The 14,034-nt window shown below is 56.4% G+C and overlaps 2 protein-coding genes across 2 annotated transcripts; both read right to left on the bottom strand.

The window, feature by feature from the left end:
- Positions 1-2,933: 2,933 nt before the first annotated feature.
- Rin1 (Ras and Rab interactor 1) lies at positions 2,934-7,486 on the bottom strand. Its single transcript, XM_051145866.1, has 10 exons — positions 7,332-7,486; positions 6,994-7,174; positions 6,762-6,876; positions 6,596-6,668; positions 6,393-6,484; positions 5,487-6,230; positions 4,912-5,217; positions 4,522-4,653; positions 4,237-4,388; positions 2,934-3,408 (listed from the first exon to the last, which is right to left on the bottom strand). Exons 1-10 carry the CDS (start codon positions 7,484-7,486, stop codon positions 2,959-2,961), a joined length of 2,400 nt encoding a protein of 799 aa, XP_051001823.1. The 3' UTR covers positions 2,934-2,958.
- A 993-nt stretch (positions 7,487-8,479) lies between these two features.
- On the bottom strand, positions 8,480-12,463 carry Brms1 (BRMS1 transcriptional repressor and anoikis regulator). The gene is made up of 9 exons (XM_051145865.1): positions 12,325-12,463; positions 12,099-12,189; positions 11,792-11,919; positions 11,559-11,638; positions 11,337-11,433; positions 10,698-10,789; positions 9,529-9,594; positions 9,140-9,179; positions 8,480-8,825 (listed from the first exon to the last, which is right to left on the bottom strand). Exons 1-9 carry the CDS (start codon positions 12,461-12,463, stop codon positions 8,818-8,820), a joined length of 741 nt encoding a protein of 246 aa, XP_051001822.1. The 3' UTR covers positions 8,480-8,817.
- Between the last annotated feature and the right edge of the window lie 1,571 nt (positions 12,464-14,034).

The following is a 14,034-nucleotide window of genomic DNA, read 5'->3' as shown; positions in this document are numbered from 1 at the left end:
GACCAGCGCTCAGGAGGCCACAGGAAGATGTTAGGAAAAGGAAGGAGCGTGGGTCAGGCTGAGGCTCAACTGCTGTCCTTCACTGCACCTCTCAAACCATTACATAGGCCCTAGAACCTGCACTAGGCCCCTTCCTCACCCTCCTCCTGACCCCTTTTCAAGAGATGCCTGGTGGTCTTATACCACCAGCTGGGTATTTATCCCTTGGGGGTAATGTCAGGGGAAAAGAGCACCTGGTGTGAGGCTGAAGTGAGGTGTGAACACCTCCGGGTAGAACTGGTAGAAAATGCGTCACCCCCAAGGAGCAGAGAGAACAGGAGGTTTTTTTTGTCTGTTTGTTTGGTTTCTTGAGACAGGGTTTCTCTGTGTAGCCTTGGCTGTCCTGAACTCCCTTTGTAGACCAGGCTGACCTCGAACTCACAGTGATCCACTTGCCTCCACCTCCCAAGTGCTCTACCACACCCCGCTGAGAACAGGTTTTGATGAAGTCTTCCCCATGCACCATTCCACATATATTCTCACAAGTGCCAGTCCCGGCCCAGCCACTGTCCTAGGTCTGAAGGCCTGCTGCGAAGGGGGTCAGTTTGGCTCTAGCATGCTAGTGGGGAAGACAATAAGCAAACACACATACAACCAGGGTGATTTTAAAATGACAAAGATAGCATTGCCAAGCAGGGAAATGACATGCCTGCTTTCCAGACACCCAAGTACTGATCAGTGTTCCTGTCTTGCACTACAGCAGTGGACACCGGATGAGGCACAGCACATCTCAAGAGCCTTGACTTCTAGCATGTGGAAGATGGCGGCAACGGTGCAGTGGGTCACAGTTACACCCTAGATCACAGCACCTGCTACTGAGTCTCTCTTTATGTCACCAAGTGCATTCACTCCTTCTTTTGAGATGGGGGTCTTGCTACGTAGCCTAGGCTGTCTTCCAATTATGTAGTCAAGGATGGTCCTCCTCGGCCTCCCGAGTGCTGGGATGACAGATGTGTGCTACTATACCTGGCTTTGCTTGTTGAGAGCATGGAGCTAATGATTCTTTCTCTCTGGAAGGTATGTGTGTGCGGCTTCTGTCCTGTAACGAGTCAGCACTCCTTTGGGCCACAGCTGGATCCACATGGAATTCTAGGAGCCCAGAATTAGAACTGAGTGCACAAAGGAAGGGCCTGTGGAAGTCCCAGAGACCTGGTTCCCATGAGACCAGATCCATATCCTGCCCCTGGGGTTCTCTGAGCGCCCCCTGCAGACATTCCAGAGCCTTCCCCTGGGACTGAGCACCACACACCCTGTGTCTCATTGCCAGCACTGGCCCTCCTATTCCAACACAGGCTCTTACGTCTAGTTATCAAGCTCCAGTCAGTGGACACCATTTATTGAGCACCTAGGAGTGCTCCCCCCTGTACAAAGCCTTAGGGAGGAAGGGAGGATGTACAGTGCAATAAGGGGCCATGTTGTTGAGAGCCTAGAAGCTCCAGCAACCTTGTCTGTGGCTCTCCCTGGGTGGTGGGGAGAGGCAAAAGGAACTGGGACCTAAGCCAGATGTCAGATATCAGATGGGGTGGTCCCTCACCACACACACTTCTCCCTACTGCAGAAGAAAGGACACTGGTGGCCATGTGACTGTTTGGAGCCCTACCCTGGCTAGATGTGAGTCTGAAGGTCTACCTCTCTATTGTTACCTGAATTACATGTGAGCCTGGTGTTTTGGCACTCAGAGGCCCAGGAGAGTGCCTGAGACTGGCCGCTCCATGCTGCTCTTTGTCTGAAAAGAATTCTTTCTCAGGACTCTCTGACTGCGGGGTAGGGGTGGTGGGGGGTGGGCGGCTTTGCCCTGCATTTTCCTGGCTGCTGTTGTGAGAGTGTAAGGCCAGCGGCTGCCTACCTTCTCTTTATCCCCACCCATCTTGCCCTGGGGGCGGGGTGAGGGTTGCCCTCAGCAGTTTCTTGGGCTGTGCACGCCCTCTTGTGGCTATTGGCGGGCATTTTTCTCTGCTCAGATTTACAGCTGGTTGGTTTCCCTCTGGGGCTGGCTGCCCTGGCCTGGGTACATATTAGGAATTACCTTTCTGCACTGCAGGGGTCCCCACAAGCTATTACATGCCTCATCCCTAGCTTTCGTAAGGGCCCAAAGAGTGGAGTGCAAAGACAATGTTTGTGGAGCATGTCTCCCTGTTCTGGAAACTTCTCTTCCTGCTAGCAGGCATTACCTCCCAGGGTCCTATTCCCCAGAAATACTGAAGTGCCTCAGCAGATTTCTGATCTTGAGAAAGAATGGAACATAGATGCTTTCTCACTTGTGGCCTGACCTCCAGGGCAATAACCATGTCTGGACTGACTGAGGAAGGAGAGACAGTGAGAGACCTGCCTGGTGGACGCAAGTACCCTAAGGGTGGGCAACATGGCAGCTAACACCCATTTTTCCCCCTGCCTAAGCTCAGCTGCCAACCATCCATGTGGGGTCCTGCAGAACAGCAGTCATGTCCCCTCATGGCACACCAGGGTGCTATGTCATCTGGGAAGAGCTGTTTGTTTGGGCAGCTTTGCTGTCATTCTGCTGTTTCCCTGACCCCAGAAACTAGGAGGGATTGGGGTTGTCCAGGGTCTAGATGCTCCAGTAACGCCGCCTGTGCCCACGGGCAATGGGAAAGGCAAAAGAAGCCGGGGCCGCCCTCTCCCGATACCAGAAGCTGGCTATCAGAGGGAATTTCCCCTTACTGGACACACTTATCCCCGTGGACCCGGGGCGTGGGACACTGGAGGCTCCCAACTGTAAACTCTGCCCTAGTCTATGTGGCCAGCCCCCTTTTCTCTGGCAGGTGGACTCATGAAGATCAGCTAGAGGAGGTGGCAGACACGACAGAGAACCGCGTGTGGGTGATAAAGGAAGCGCAGCATCTGGGAAGAGGGAATCTCGAGGCCCCTGGAGGCCCAGGCGACCCTTTTGGCTCTTTCTAGCTACTCTTCTGCAGCCTGGCTTCCCTCTGTCATTTCTTCCTCTGGCTGTACATGACCTCCTCTGGCCTGATCCTCGCCTCCTCGGCCAACAGTTGTCTCAGGCTCCCCTTCACTGTGTAGGGCCCCTTTCTCCTCCTCCCACGCTCCTGTTTCTGGCCTCTCACTGCCCATCTTTGCCTTCTCTGTTGCAGCTGCCTGGGTCTCAGGGCGCTCTGCCCGGCGGTAGACGAGGTAGCCAGTTGCTGGAAGCCCGTGGGCCGGGGCTTCAGGGGGCAGGCGGTGGTAGCCCTGGTCCTTGTAGAGGAAGAGGCCGAATGCATCAGACTGGGTCACTCGGAACTTGGTGGCACAGAGTTGGCTCAGGGTAGCAATTGAAGACTCCGGGGGCACGGCCAGGGTCTTGGAGGTGCAACCTGTGTTGGGGTCCTGGTAGGCTACTCGAAGGAGGTGCTATGCAGAAAACAAGGACAAAGTCCTCAGCTCTACTGGGTCATCACCTCCACAGCACAGAGGACAGGCTGAAGCTGTACATGGACAGGGTAAGGCGGTACGCATCCATGGTAGAACTCACTGCCAGGAGCCTTACTTGTAAGCTCCAAGGCGGCCGTGGGACAGAGAGAGATGTGTTTGGGTTAGTGGTATAGGTGCAAGGCCAGCCAGAGGGAACTTCCAGAAAAGATGCATAAGGAGAGTCCACTGTGTGCTGCTGGGCTCTCTCCCTGCCTGTTCCTGGGGCTACCTACCTAGAACTATCCCCTATAGCTCACCAGCGCACCTAACCTTCATGGCAGCCCAGGTGCCCATTTTAGAGATGAGAAAACCAAGGCATAGGCAAAAAGTGATAGAGCTTGGGTGAATCTGGGACCTGGCTACAAAGTCTGGATTCATAAGCAAGACTGAGAAGGCTGGAGGTCAAGGGTGGTGCACCCTGGCCCAGGACCCAATGGGAGCATAGACTGAAAGCTCAAGGACAAGGGAGGTAGAAGCGGGGCTGGTGCTGAGGGCCAGGAATTTGCTGTCACTTACCATGTCAGGTTCTATCTCCTTGTCTGTAAAATGGGGGAAACTAACAGCCCTACCACAGAGTTTCTGTCAAGTGTCAAGGAAGCTTCCTGGAGCTCACAGTTCAGTGCCTGTACCGTAGAACTCCCCACAAGGGCTGCTCTGATACTTAGATGGGGCTCTATTTCTCTCGCAGGGTGATGCAGGCCGAGAGGAACTGTTTCCGGTGACGTCAGCATAGCCAATATGAGGCAGACAGGGGCAAGGGGCCTTTACCTGCAAGCTGTGGGTGGCCGGCAGGCGGCGCTGTTCCCAGAGGGCCAGAGAGCGCTGGAGCTCCTGTGCCGGGCTGAGCGGGAGAGTGCGGGCCTGGCTCAGGTCACACAGCAAGGCCAGGCTGGCCGAGAGGCTGGTCAGGTAGTAGCCGCCTACGACACAGGATACATAGGACGCAGCTGGGGCGGGGGTAGGGTGTCCTGCCTTCCTGCCTTGCTTACTCAGGACCTACTAGCAGCTATGAAGGCTCAGTCCCACCCAGACAGGAAGTGAGGCGACCCTCACCCTCTCCGGTGAGCAGGGTGGGTTCTAGCAGCTCCGACATGTACTCGGCTTCTAACAGGAGGTCAGGAAGGTCACATTGGGCCAGAACAAGGCTCAGCAGAGGCAGGAACTCGTCCGCGCCTGCATCCTCCCCTGTGGAAACACGGGAAGAAGGAAGTTCCAGCCGCCTCAGAGGCCCAAGGGCGAGGGTCCAATCTCCATCCTAGACAGTGACCCCCCTCCCCTCGGCCTGCCAGACACCTAGGTAACAAGACCAGGGCCATCAAAGCAACCACAGGGAAGGTTCCGGGGATGACAGACAGTCTACTCTTTAGAGCTCCTGAGTGGGGGTGGGGAGGCACAGGCTCTACTCAGAAGGAGTGGAGCAGGGGAAAGTTGTGGGGGTCATACCCGCCTGGGTTTTCAGGGCTGTGTAGAGCAACTTGCAGGCCTGCAGAAGCCACTGGACCTGGGCACTAGGTGAGTAGGCACGAAGCAGCTGCAGCAGCTTCTGGCGCACCTGTTCTGTCTCCACTGGGGAGGAGAGGTTCAGGTGGGAACCGAAGGCTCCAGGCCCCTGAGTCCGGGCCAGGCGGAAGCCCTCAGCTAGGCGGCCAAGGGAACCATCTGTGGAAAGCCGGCGCCGCAGGCGGGCAGCTAGGATAGGCCGAAGAGGCTTGAGAACAGACCGATGCAGGGACTTCTCCAGGACCAGTTCTGCCAGAGGAGAGTAGCTACGTCGGGGAGGGGAGGGGTGGGGGGATGGGGGTGTGGGGGAAGGCCTTGAAAAACAAGAGGCCCTGGCCAAGGCAGAAGGTAGGGTGAGGGACAGGGAGGGGAGGTTGGAATTCACTGCATCAGTAGTGAGAAGGGGGGAAGAGGCATGGCACCCGAGCAGCAGTATACCCTCAGGCAAGGAGAGAGGCAGATGAGGGAGGATGAAGAAGTGGAGACTGAGCCTGGGGAGGCCTGGGCTGGGGCCTTACCCAGCCTCTCAGGTGGTAGCAGCTTCTCAGGGCCCAGTTCGGCACACAGCATGGCCCGGGCCCGGCTCAGGGCTTGGCGGATGCCTTGCAACTCCCGGGGCTCAGGACCAGCCCGAACCTGGGTCAGTAGGTCCTGCACTAGCTGACCCACAGCTGTGTATCGGTTCTGCACTAGCACTTTGGCTGCCCGGCCCACCTGCCTCTCTGGTGCCAGCAGAGAGCAGAAAGCAGAACTCATGGACCGAAGCAGAGGCCGCCGCTGCCATGGACGGCTGAGGCGTGGGGAGGTTGTAGGGCTTCCGGGAGAACCCTCATCTTCCTCGGAGCTGCTGGGGGAGCAGCAGTCCACCTCTTGAAGCGAGGGTAGAGAGGGAAGACTAGGCCCAGCAGCACTTCCTGGCACGCGGTAGCCCACTGAGCTCTCCCTCTGCAGCAGCTGTCGAGGAGGCAGTCTTCCTGCTTGGCTAGAAGATGTCCCTGGCAGCACGGGGACTGGGGGAGGCGGCACAGCAGGTGGAGATAGAGGGCTGGAGGTCTCTGTGGACACACGCACTTTGAAACTCCTCTTGAATTTCTCACGTTTGGTGGGGCCCAGATCCCCTGGGAAGAGGGGGTTGAAGAAGCACAGGGCTGCGCCAGTGCCCTGATCCAGCTCCTGAGGGGACCGAGCCTTCAGCCGGGGTATCGGCGGGCCTTCCGAAGGCCTCTGATGAATCTTGGTGTTGAGGGAGGAACTCCAGAACTCTAGCAAGCAGAACCAATGGGGACCTCAGAGCTAGCCCAGGAGGTTGCCCACAAAGAAAAGGCTTGGTGGTTCTTTCCTCACCCCACCCCACCCCACCCCTCACCCCCATCTGGCCTCTGTGTGTCCGGCTGTGCAGGAGGCTACAGGGAACCCTTCCTTACCCATGCCTAGATGGGAGATGGCCTCCAGCTCCTTGTGGGTGGCTGCCTGATGGATGGCTCTGGGGAGCCGGAGGGGGAGGAGAAGAATGTCCCTAAGGTCAGAGCAAGGAGCAGTCAAGAGCGGTGCTCTGCTTGGGTGCAGAGGGGGGGTGGTCCTGGGAAGCAGGCCCAGTGGTCACCAGGTGCCCCACAGGTGGACTCACCGGGTATGGCAGTATGCACAGATGAGCTGGGCCAGGTCCTGGAACATGAGCTCTGAGCCCTCCAAAGAGATGCCTGAGAGACATCAGGGGGTGAGGCTGTTCTGTAGTGACCTCCCTCCCCCGCCTGTCTCCAGCCCCTTCCCGCTGCCAGGCAAAGTCCCCTCACCACTGGGGCTCTCTTGGATATAGTGGCTGGAGACAAAAGAGGGGCCACTGGCTTCTGGCAGCCTCACACACAGAGCCTGGCACTGGCGAGTGTTAGATTTCCGCACCAGGAAGGTCTGCAAGTGGGCAAGATCAGGAGGCTCAGGACCTCCATGGCCAGGGCCCTTCCCTTCCCTTCCCTTCCCATCCTTGGCGAGCCAGGAGCTAGCCCTGGAGGAAGGGGAAGCACTCACCCCTGGAGGCTCTGTCCTCAGCACGTGTAGTGCGGCTGCAGCGTTGGCCCGCAGCTGTAACCACACGGGCCGGGTGATCAGCAGCCGCTCCCGCAGGCTCACAGTGCGTGCTGGTGGTTGGGACCCGCCTGCCTGTGTCCCACTGGCATCAGGTGTGTCATATAAGGGGTCTGGAGAGGGCCTAGGGGCAGACACCCAGGCCTGAGCAGCTGTCTGAAGTGAGCATTTCTTTCCTGTTCTGGGCTTCCCACCTAACCTGTCCTTGCCAGATACTCCTGTCGCTGCCCTCACCCCCCACCCCCCACCCGGCACCTGGCTCATCTCCCAACTTCACTAACTTTTCTTTCTGTCGGTTTCCAGGAACAAAGTTCCTGCCGGCATCTCCCAGAGGGTGTGCTCTTGTCTCTTCAGGGTCCTCCATGGCTGGGAGCTCCTTCAGCTTCTCCTGGGACTCAGGAAGAGAATCCAACCCCCAAGGCACAGGCGTGCACATTCCTGGCGGTGGTGGTGAGTAACACTTCCTGAAGGCGGTTCACCCTGTCACGCCCCACCAATTAACTCTTGTATGTCCACTCCCTGTGGCCAGTGTCCACCTCTATACTGGGCCCAGCTAGGAATGGCAGGGGACCTCTCCATGTTAGTGCCACTATCGGGGCCCCAGCTGTGGGAGGACTGACTCCACACAGTGCTTCCTGCAGCCCCTCACACTCTGCAGCTGGGTAGGGAGGAGTTAAGCGGGGCAGACCAAGTTCCCTAAGGCTCAAGGCCTCACCCCTGGGTTACCTTAAGAAGTCTTGCGGTCACTCGCTCATCTGCTCCTGCCTTGGATGGGGGTCAGCAATGTGGGAGAGCACCCCCTACTGGTCACAGATGACTCATTCCTGAACCTAACTTGGGTTTTGTAATTTTAGGTTGCTATGGAGAAAAGATGCTGTGTCTCTATGGAAACTAAGCCCTTTGCGTAACTGAGGTTCTGGGGGTGGTTCTGACACTCACTGCTAACCAGCACATGGCGCTGCTGCTAGCTGCCTCCCACACACAGGCCCTGCTAGCTAGCCTGCTTGCCAATCTGCCAAGTGCCTGGGGCAGGTGCAGACATGACCAGGCACCAGGCACGTGCAAAAGCCCCTTCACCCAGTGTGCTTTGCCTAGGCCACGTGTCTTCCAGCTCTGGGCCCAACCTCCTCCCTTCCCCAGGCTTTTCTCTAAGTCACAATGCCCCAAACCACAGGGACCCCAAAAGTCTGTCTTAGGCGCTCCCCACAAAAACCCTGATTCCCTTGTAAGATAGAGCAGACACACTGGTCACATCAAGATCCCAGGATGAATTTTATTCCAGGCTTTGGAATCTGGGAGGCAGAAACCAGGAACAGCCCTGAGAGAGCCTGGGAAGCCTTCATGCCCAGTGGCAGTTATAAGATGGGCAAGACCCCAGCCTAATGTTTCTGGTTCAAGAGTTCCTCCTGCAATGGCCCAGCTCCTGGATCAGTGGCTGAGGGCCAGGGCTGACAGTCAGCATGGCTGCTGTGTTGATTTGGATAAGGCTCATCTTCTTTGTTGGGGGACACTGAGGAAGTTAGTCTTTGGGAAGGGGTGGGCTGCTCAGAGTTGGAGACAACAGTCTTGCTTGACCAGGTCAGCTTCAGGGCCACAGTTATGCAGATCCCAAGGAGAGGAGAGGAGTCCAGGCCAGTGGCAGCAGGTGGTCAGGGGTCAGCAGGGACACTGAAGAGTTACTAGGCAACCCTCTGCCTTTGCAGAGAAATGTTAGTCCTGTGTGCGGTACCATCTGCTCCAAGGACCCTTTGAGTGTGTAACGCAGGGTCAGGGTCCTAGGGGTATGTGGGAAAACCAACAAAAGGACAACCATCACTTCCTGAAGACACTGAGGGAGGTGTCGCACACCCTCACCCACAGGGTTTCTCCTTCCTGCCCTGACTAACCTTGCCTGGGGCTGTAGTCTACCTTTATCTTCTTGTGGGGTAGAGCTGGGACCAGGGCCTTGCTCTACCACTGGCTCCACCTGCAGCCCTCCCTTCCACCTTTACATGGCCTTGCCCCTCAGCTGAGAGCTTCCCCAACCCAAACACCCACAAACCCCTCAAAGTGAGATCAGGCTACCAATTCTGACAGGGCCACCTCTTACCGTCTGCTTTTCTCTTCTGAGGGGACACTGCTGCCCTGGCCTGGGTGGAGAGAAAAAAGTGTCACTTAGAGTTCACTTTAGCTTGCTTGACACTGCCCCCACAGTTCAGGAGGAAAGCTGGTGAGTCAAGCTTCATGAAGTATAGAACTCGTTTCTCAGAGGCCAGCCCAGCAAGCCGCCTCTCTCCTTCAGCCCTCCTGCAGCAAGGGCCGACACGAACACATCCCTTCTCCGCGTCAGTCTATGAAGGACTAAAAGCTGCCACAAAGTCAGGGCACCGGGGCTGAGATGGGTGTTGCTGGGGAGCAGCAGACAACTGGACATCCTGGGGTACCACGGTCCCCCGGGTTCGGCGCAGGGGATGGGGTGGCGGGCAGCAGTGGACCCACCTTTTTGATAGCCGTCCAGTCTTCCAGGATGTCGATCTCCTGCAGCATGTATACAATGTAAGGGCCCGCACAGGGGTCAAGGAAGCAAGGCGACAACAGGAGGGAACACGCACAGGGCGCCATGGAAAGCCAGAGGCAGAGCGCCGCTCACCCACTGTGTACATGGAGAATGTGGAGGTGGCGCCAAGAGCTAGCCTTTTTTTTTTTTTTTTTTTTTTTGAGTCATGGTCTATGTGGTCCTGGCTGGCCTGGAACTCACAGAGATCACAGATCCACCTGCCTCTGCCTCCTGAGTGGGGCATTGGGGAGATTAAGGGCCTGTGCCACCACACTCAGCAAGACCCTGGGTTTAATCTAAGCTCTACCTCCCGTCTCAGGGACCCTAGTTCTTAGAGTGTGTGGGGACTGTGTTAGGCAGGAAACCCTACCCACTTCCCTCCTTTACTCTCACCCCTTTTCTAGATTAGCTGACCAAGGTCCATCCCAACCCGAGGGGCCCCGCTCCTCCTGTTCTGTCAGTAACTTTCTTACCTAAAGGTGGGTCCTGGCCTCTTCCTTCCTAGTAGCCTGTACTGCACAGCGTAACACTGAGCACAATCGTCTGTGCTCTGTATCTGAAATCTATCTTACCCATGATGGCTCAATGGAGTCTCCGTCCTGAGGCTGACAGTGGCTATGGAAGACCTCAGCTCAGTGTTGTGCTGTGCAACACAGGAGGGTCAAAGACAGGCAGCCCCCTTGAGATGCTCCACACAGAGCATGGGGGGGTCAAGGTGGGGCTGTGGATTAGGAGAGACCTCAGCACCTGACATGACACCACTGAGCAGACAGGCAATAGTTCCAGAGGGGTTGAGCAAGGCCTGGCTAGGAATGAACAAGGCAGCATGGGGCCTGCACCAGGACACGGTGGGAAAGCCAGAGAGCTTCAAAGTCTGCCGATCTTTACTCAGGAAATTACTAGGAGTCAGTGAGCTGAGCTCTGTTTCTTTGAGGACCACTGATCTCAGGAGGACCTACAATGCAGAAGGACATTCTGACAAATGGACATTTCCAAGTGACACCACTGGGCCGTGAAGGGTTCTAGTTTGACTCTGTCCCACATTTATCCCTCTCGCCTACCTGGTGCGCAGCCTGCCCCAGGTGCACACGACCCTGAGTGGAAGGATACCAGAAACGAGCGGTGCCTTCTTTCTCTTGCTGGGTGGCAGTGAGTCCCAGGTCCTTGAGCTGCCTCTGGCATGTAGTTTGTCATCCCACCACTCTGTGCCCAGAAACTCAGGGTCAGGCCAGGGACCCAGTGGTGATTCCTGTTGCCCCTGTGCCTTTACCACGGAACAGCCTGGCCTTCCCCTCCCCTCCCCATTAGGACTAGGGCAGTGGCCCCAGCCTCGGCTTGAGGCTGGAGGCCTCTCAGAACAACTCAGGTTCTAGCCGCACACTAGTGCACCTCGGGAAGAGAACACCGCCCTGGTTGGTAAAGCCTCAGTTTTTTTCATTTGCTTAGACGGGGACAAAGGAAATTTCTGGACCCCGTATGAACGCAGATGCTGCCGCCGGGGAGAAGACTACGGTTTTTTATATGCATCCACGTGTCAGTTGGGTACCCCCATTCTGAATGGGGACAGGCAAAGGACCCACTCTGCTTGAGCCCCCACTATATGGGGAATACTGAGCTAGACCCTTTCCTGAAGTCTCATTCTGCTCTCGCAGGGACCCCAACAACTATGCTTTTTGAGTTCCCTTGTGAAGCCTGGGAAGCAGAGGTCCAGAGATGGACGGGGCACTTCCGGGCTGGGCCCTCGCCTCACCAGAGCTGATGTCCAGGCTCTGGCGGTCCTCCTCCAGCCTCTGGATCCGCTCCTGCAGCTCCCCAAGCAGTGTGTCGTACAGCAGCAGCTTCTCGCTCTGGGAGGGGGATACCCACTCAGCCAGGGGAGCTGCTGGGCCCGGGCCTCGCCCGCCTCCCGGGCACCCCCTGCTGGCTCACCTCCAGGTGTTGCCCGCCTCCCGGGCGCCCCCTGCCGGCTCACCTCCAGGTGTTGCTTGGCTCCCTGGAGTTCACACTCATACTTATTCTTGATCACGTCCAGGCAGAAGCCCTTGTAGATCCCTGCAAAGGGGAGGAGGAGCTCTGCGTGGCCGAGGCCCTAGCGCCCCCCTCCCCACCTCCCCCAATGAGCCCCGATAATAGGGTGAGCAGGCAGGGACAAAAGTGGAAGGTGACAAAGAGCTGTGCTTCTGGGAGAACAGGGCAGCTACAGACCTGCCACCTGAATACGGATCTTTAGGCTCTGCTGCAGCCCTCCCAGCGGCTCAGTGTATTCTGGGGCTCGCTCAGCCCCCACTTCCTCCAGTCGTAAGCGCAGCTGGCTCAGCCGTTCCCTGAACAACCTGGAGGTAAAAAGGCAGCTGGATGCCACTGGCCTGCCAAACACCTGCTGCCCTTATGCCCCACTAGCTGCTCATCAGTACGGACACCTCTGCACCCCAGCTGCCCAAAGGCCTGGCCAGCCCCCCATGCTCACTTCTCCTTCAGTTGCCCAAAGGCCTGGCCAGCCCCCCATGCTCACTTCTCCTTCAGCTCCGAGAACTGCTTTTCCAGGTCCAGCATCTCACTGACACACTCACTGCGGCGCCGCTCATAGTCCTCGTCATCCATCTCTGAGGCAAGAGACCAATTAGGGCTGACTCTGCAAGGGCAGGCTGCCTTGCGTGCGTGTGAGTGTGAGAGAGAGAGCGAGCGAGCAAGTGAGTGTAAGACAGACAGAGAGACAGAGACAAGGTGCAGGGGCTCACCTGAGCTCTCCTCCTCGGACTCAGTCTGGCTGCCGCTTCGTTCCTCCTCACTCTCATCCGCCTCCCCATTCATCTCAGCTGCTGAGTCGCCTTCTGCCTCCATCTCTTCCGTGTCTTTGCCTGGAGGCTGGACCGGCATCTGGGCTCTGGGAGAGGGAGTGTGGCCGTTACTTTCCACTGTCCACTATCAGAGCAGCCAAACAGCGGAGTTGAACGAACACGGCCCCAACTGTGGTAAGGGAAGTGACTGGTGTCACCACCCGGAACATGTGCTGCTAGAATTTGCTCCTCTACCGAATCCTGGGGTGCTCTGGAATGCTGGCCAAGGCTGTGAGCCACAGCGGCAGAGGCTCCCACTGCTGATGGGACTGGCTCCTGCAAGACCCTTCACAGACTGGGCCTGGACTCTAAGGCCAGCTCCTTCGCATCACTGAATGGCCAATTCTCACACTCCTGCCCCCTTTCTGCCCATGTTATCATTCTGCCCAGTGTCCTCCGCTTTTCTTCCCACTGCTGACTCACGATCCTTGAGTCTTTCCTGTGTCCTAGACCAAATCCTACCACCTGCTTCTTCAGCCCTCGCTGGTCCCTTCTCCCTATGTATCTTCCTTTTCTCCTTTCTGGCCCGTGCTGGAAGCTTAACCTGCAATGCAGCTGGGTAGAGATGAGACCTTCGGGATTTTCTCTAGTTATTCGTCACAAACAGACACACACACACAGTGGGAGCACATGTGGAGGTCAGAGGACAGCTTGTAAGAGTCAGTTTTCTCCTACCATGTGGGTTCTGGTGGCCGTTCCTTTTTCTGAACCATTTGGCTAGCCCACTGTGGGACTTTTGAAAGATGCTGAGGTCGCCCTTGAGTGTGCTGAGGGCCTACTCAGCAGAGGGCCCCTGATAAGATACGGTCTTTCCTTCCACCTTCCGAAATGAGGAGCTCTAGCAGAAAAGCTCTTTTCAGACACAGGTTCCTCTCAACCTTGGTCTTCCCAGCCTCTAAGACTTGGAGAAATATGTATATAACATATTTATAACACACACACACACACATATATATAAAATTTTTTATGTGTATTAGTGTTTGCTTACACCTGTGACTTTGCATCATGTGTGCAGACTGCCTGCGAAGAAGGCATTGGATCCCTTAGAACTGGAGTTACAGGTGTTGGGGCTGGGAATGAAACCTCGGTCCTCTGGAAGACCAGCCAGAACTCTCAATTGTGTGAGCTATCTCTCCAGGGACTTCAATGTCCTTGGTTTTGTTGTTGTTGTTGTTGTTTTGGTGTGTGTGTGTGTGTGTGTGTGTGTGTGTGTGTGTGTGTGTGTGTATGTGGTTTTTCAAGACAGGGTTTCTCTGTGTAGCCTTAACTGTCTTGGACTCGCTTTGTAGACCAGGCTGGCCTCGAACTGACAGCGATCTGCCCGCCTCTGCCTCCCACGTGCTGGGATTAAAGGCGTGCGCCACCATGCCCGGCTTCCAATGTCCTTGTAAAAATCTCTGATACTGGGGATTAAACTCAGGTTCTATTTTCTTTGATTGGGTTTTTCCAAGACAAGGTTTCTCTGTGTAGCCCTGGCTGTCCTGGAACTCCTCTATAGACCAGGCTGGAACTCACAGAGATCCACCTGCCTCTACCTTCCAAGTGCTGGCTTATATAGCTAGACTCAGTTAAACCTCTGTTTTTTATAAATGACCCAGTGTCAGATTTTTA

This window comes from Acomys russatus, chromosome 5, assembly GCF_903995435.1.
Source record: "Acomys russatus chromosome 5, mAcoRus1.1, whole genome shotgun sequence".
In the NCBI taxonomy this organism is placed as follows: Eukaryota; Metazoa; Chordata; class Mammalia; order Rodentia; family Muridae; genus Acomys; species Acomys russatus.
This window is presented reverse-complemented; position numbering and strand designations above follow the sequence as displayed.

Excerpts from the sequence above, each read along its gene's own strand:
- Rin1 (XM_051145866.1), bottom strand. The coding sequence starts at position 7,486 with ATGTGCACGCCTGTGCCTTGGGGGTTGGATTCTCTTCCTGAGTCCCAG. Across the intron at positions 6,877-6,993 it reads TGAGGACAGAGCCTCCAGGG|ACCTTCCTGGTGCGGAAATC; the intron begins GTGAGTGCTTCC and ends GCCCACTTGCAG. Across the intron at positions 3,409-4,236 it reads CGGCCACCCACAGCTTGCAG|CACCTCCTTCGAGTAGCCTA; the intron begins GTAAAGGCCCCT and ends TTTTCTGCATAG.
- Brms1 (XM_051145865.1), bottom strand. The coding sequence starts at position 12,463 with ATGCCGGTCCAGCCTCCAGGCAAAGACACGGAAGAGATGGAGGCAGAA. Across the intron at positions 11,920-12,098 it reads TTCTCGGAGCTGAAGGAGAA|GTTGTTCAGGGAACGGCTGA; the intron begins GTGAGCATGGGG and ends TTTTACCTCCAG. Across the intron at positions 9,180-9,528 it reads ACTGGACGGCTATCAAAAAG|GCCAGGGCAGCAGTGTCCCC; the intron begins GTGGGTCCACTG and ends CTCTCCACCCAG.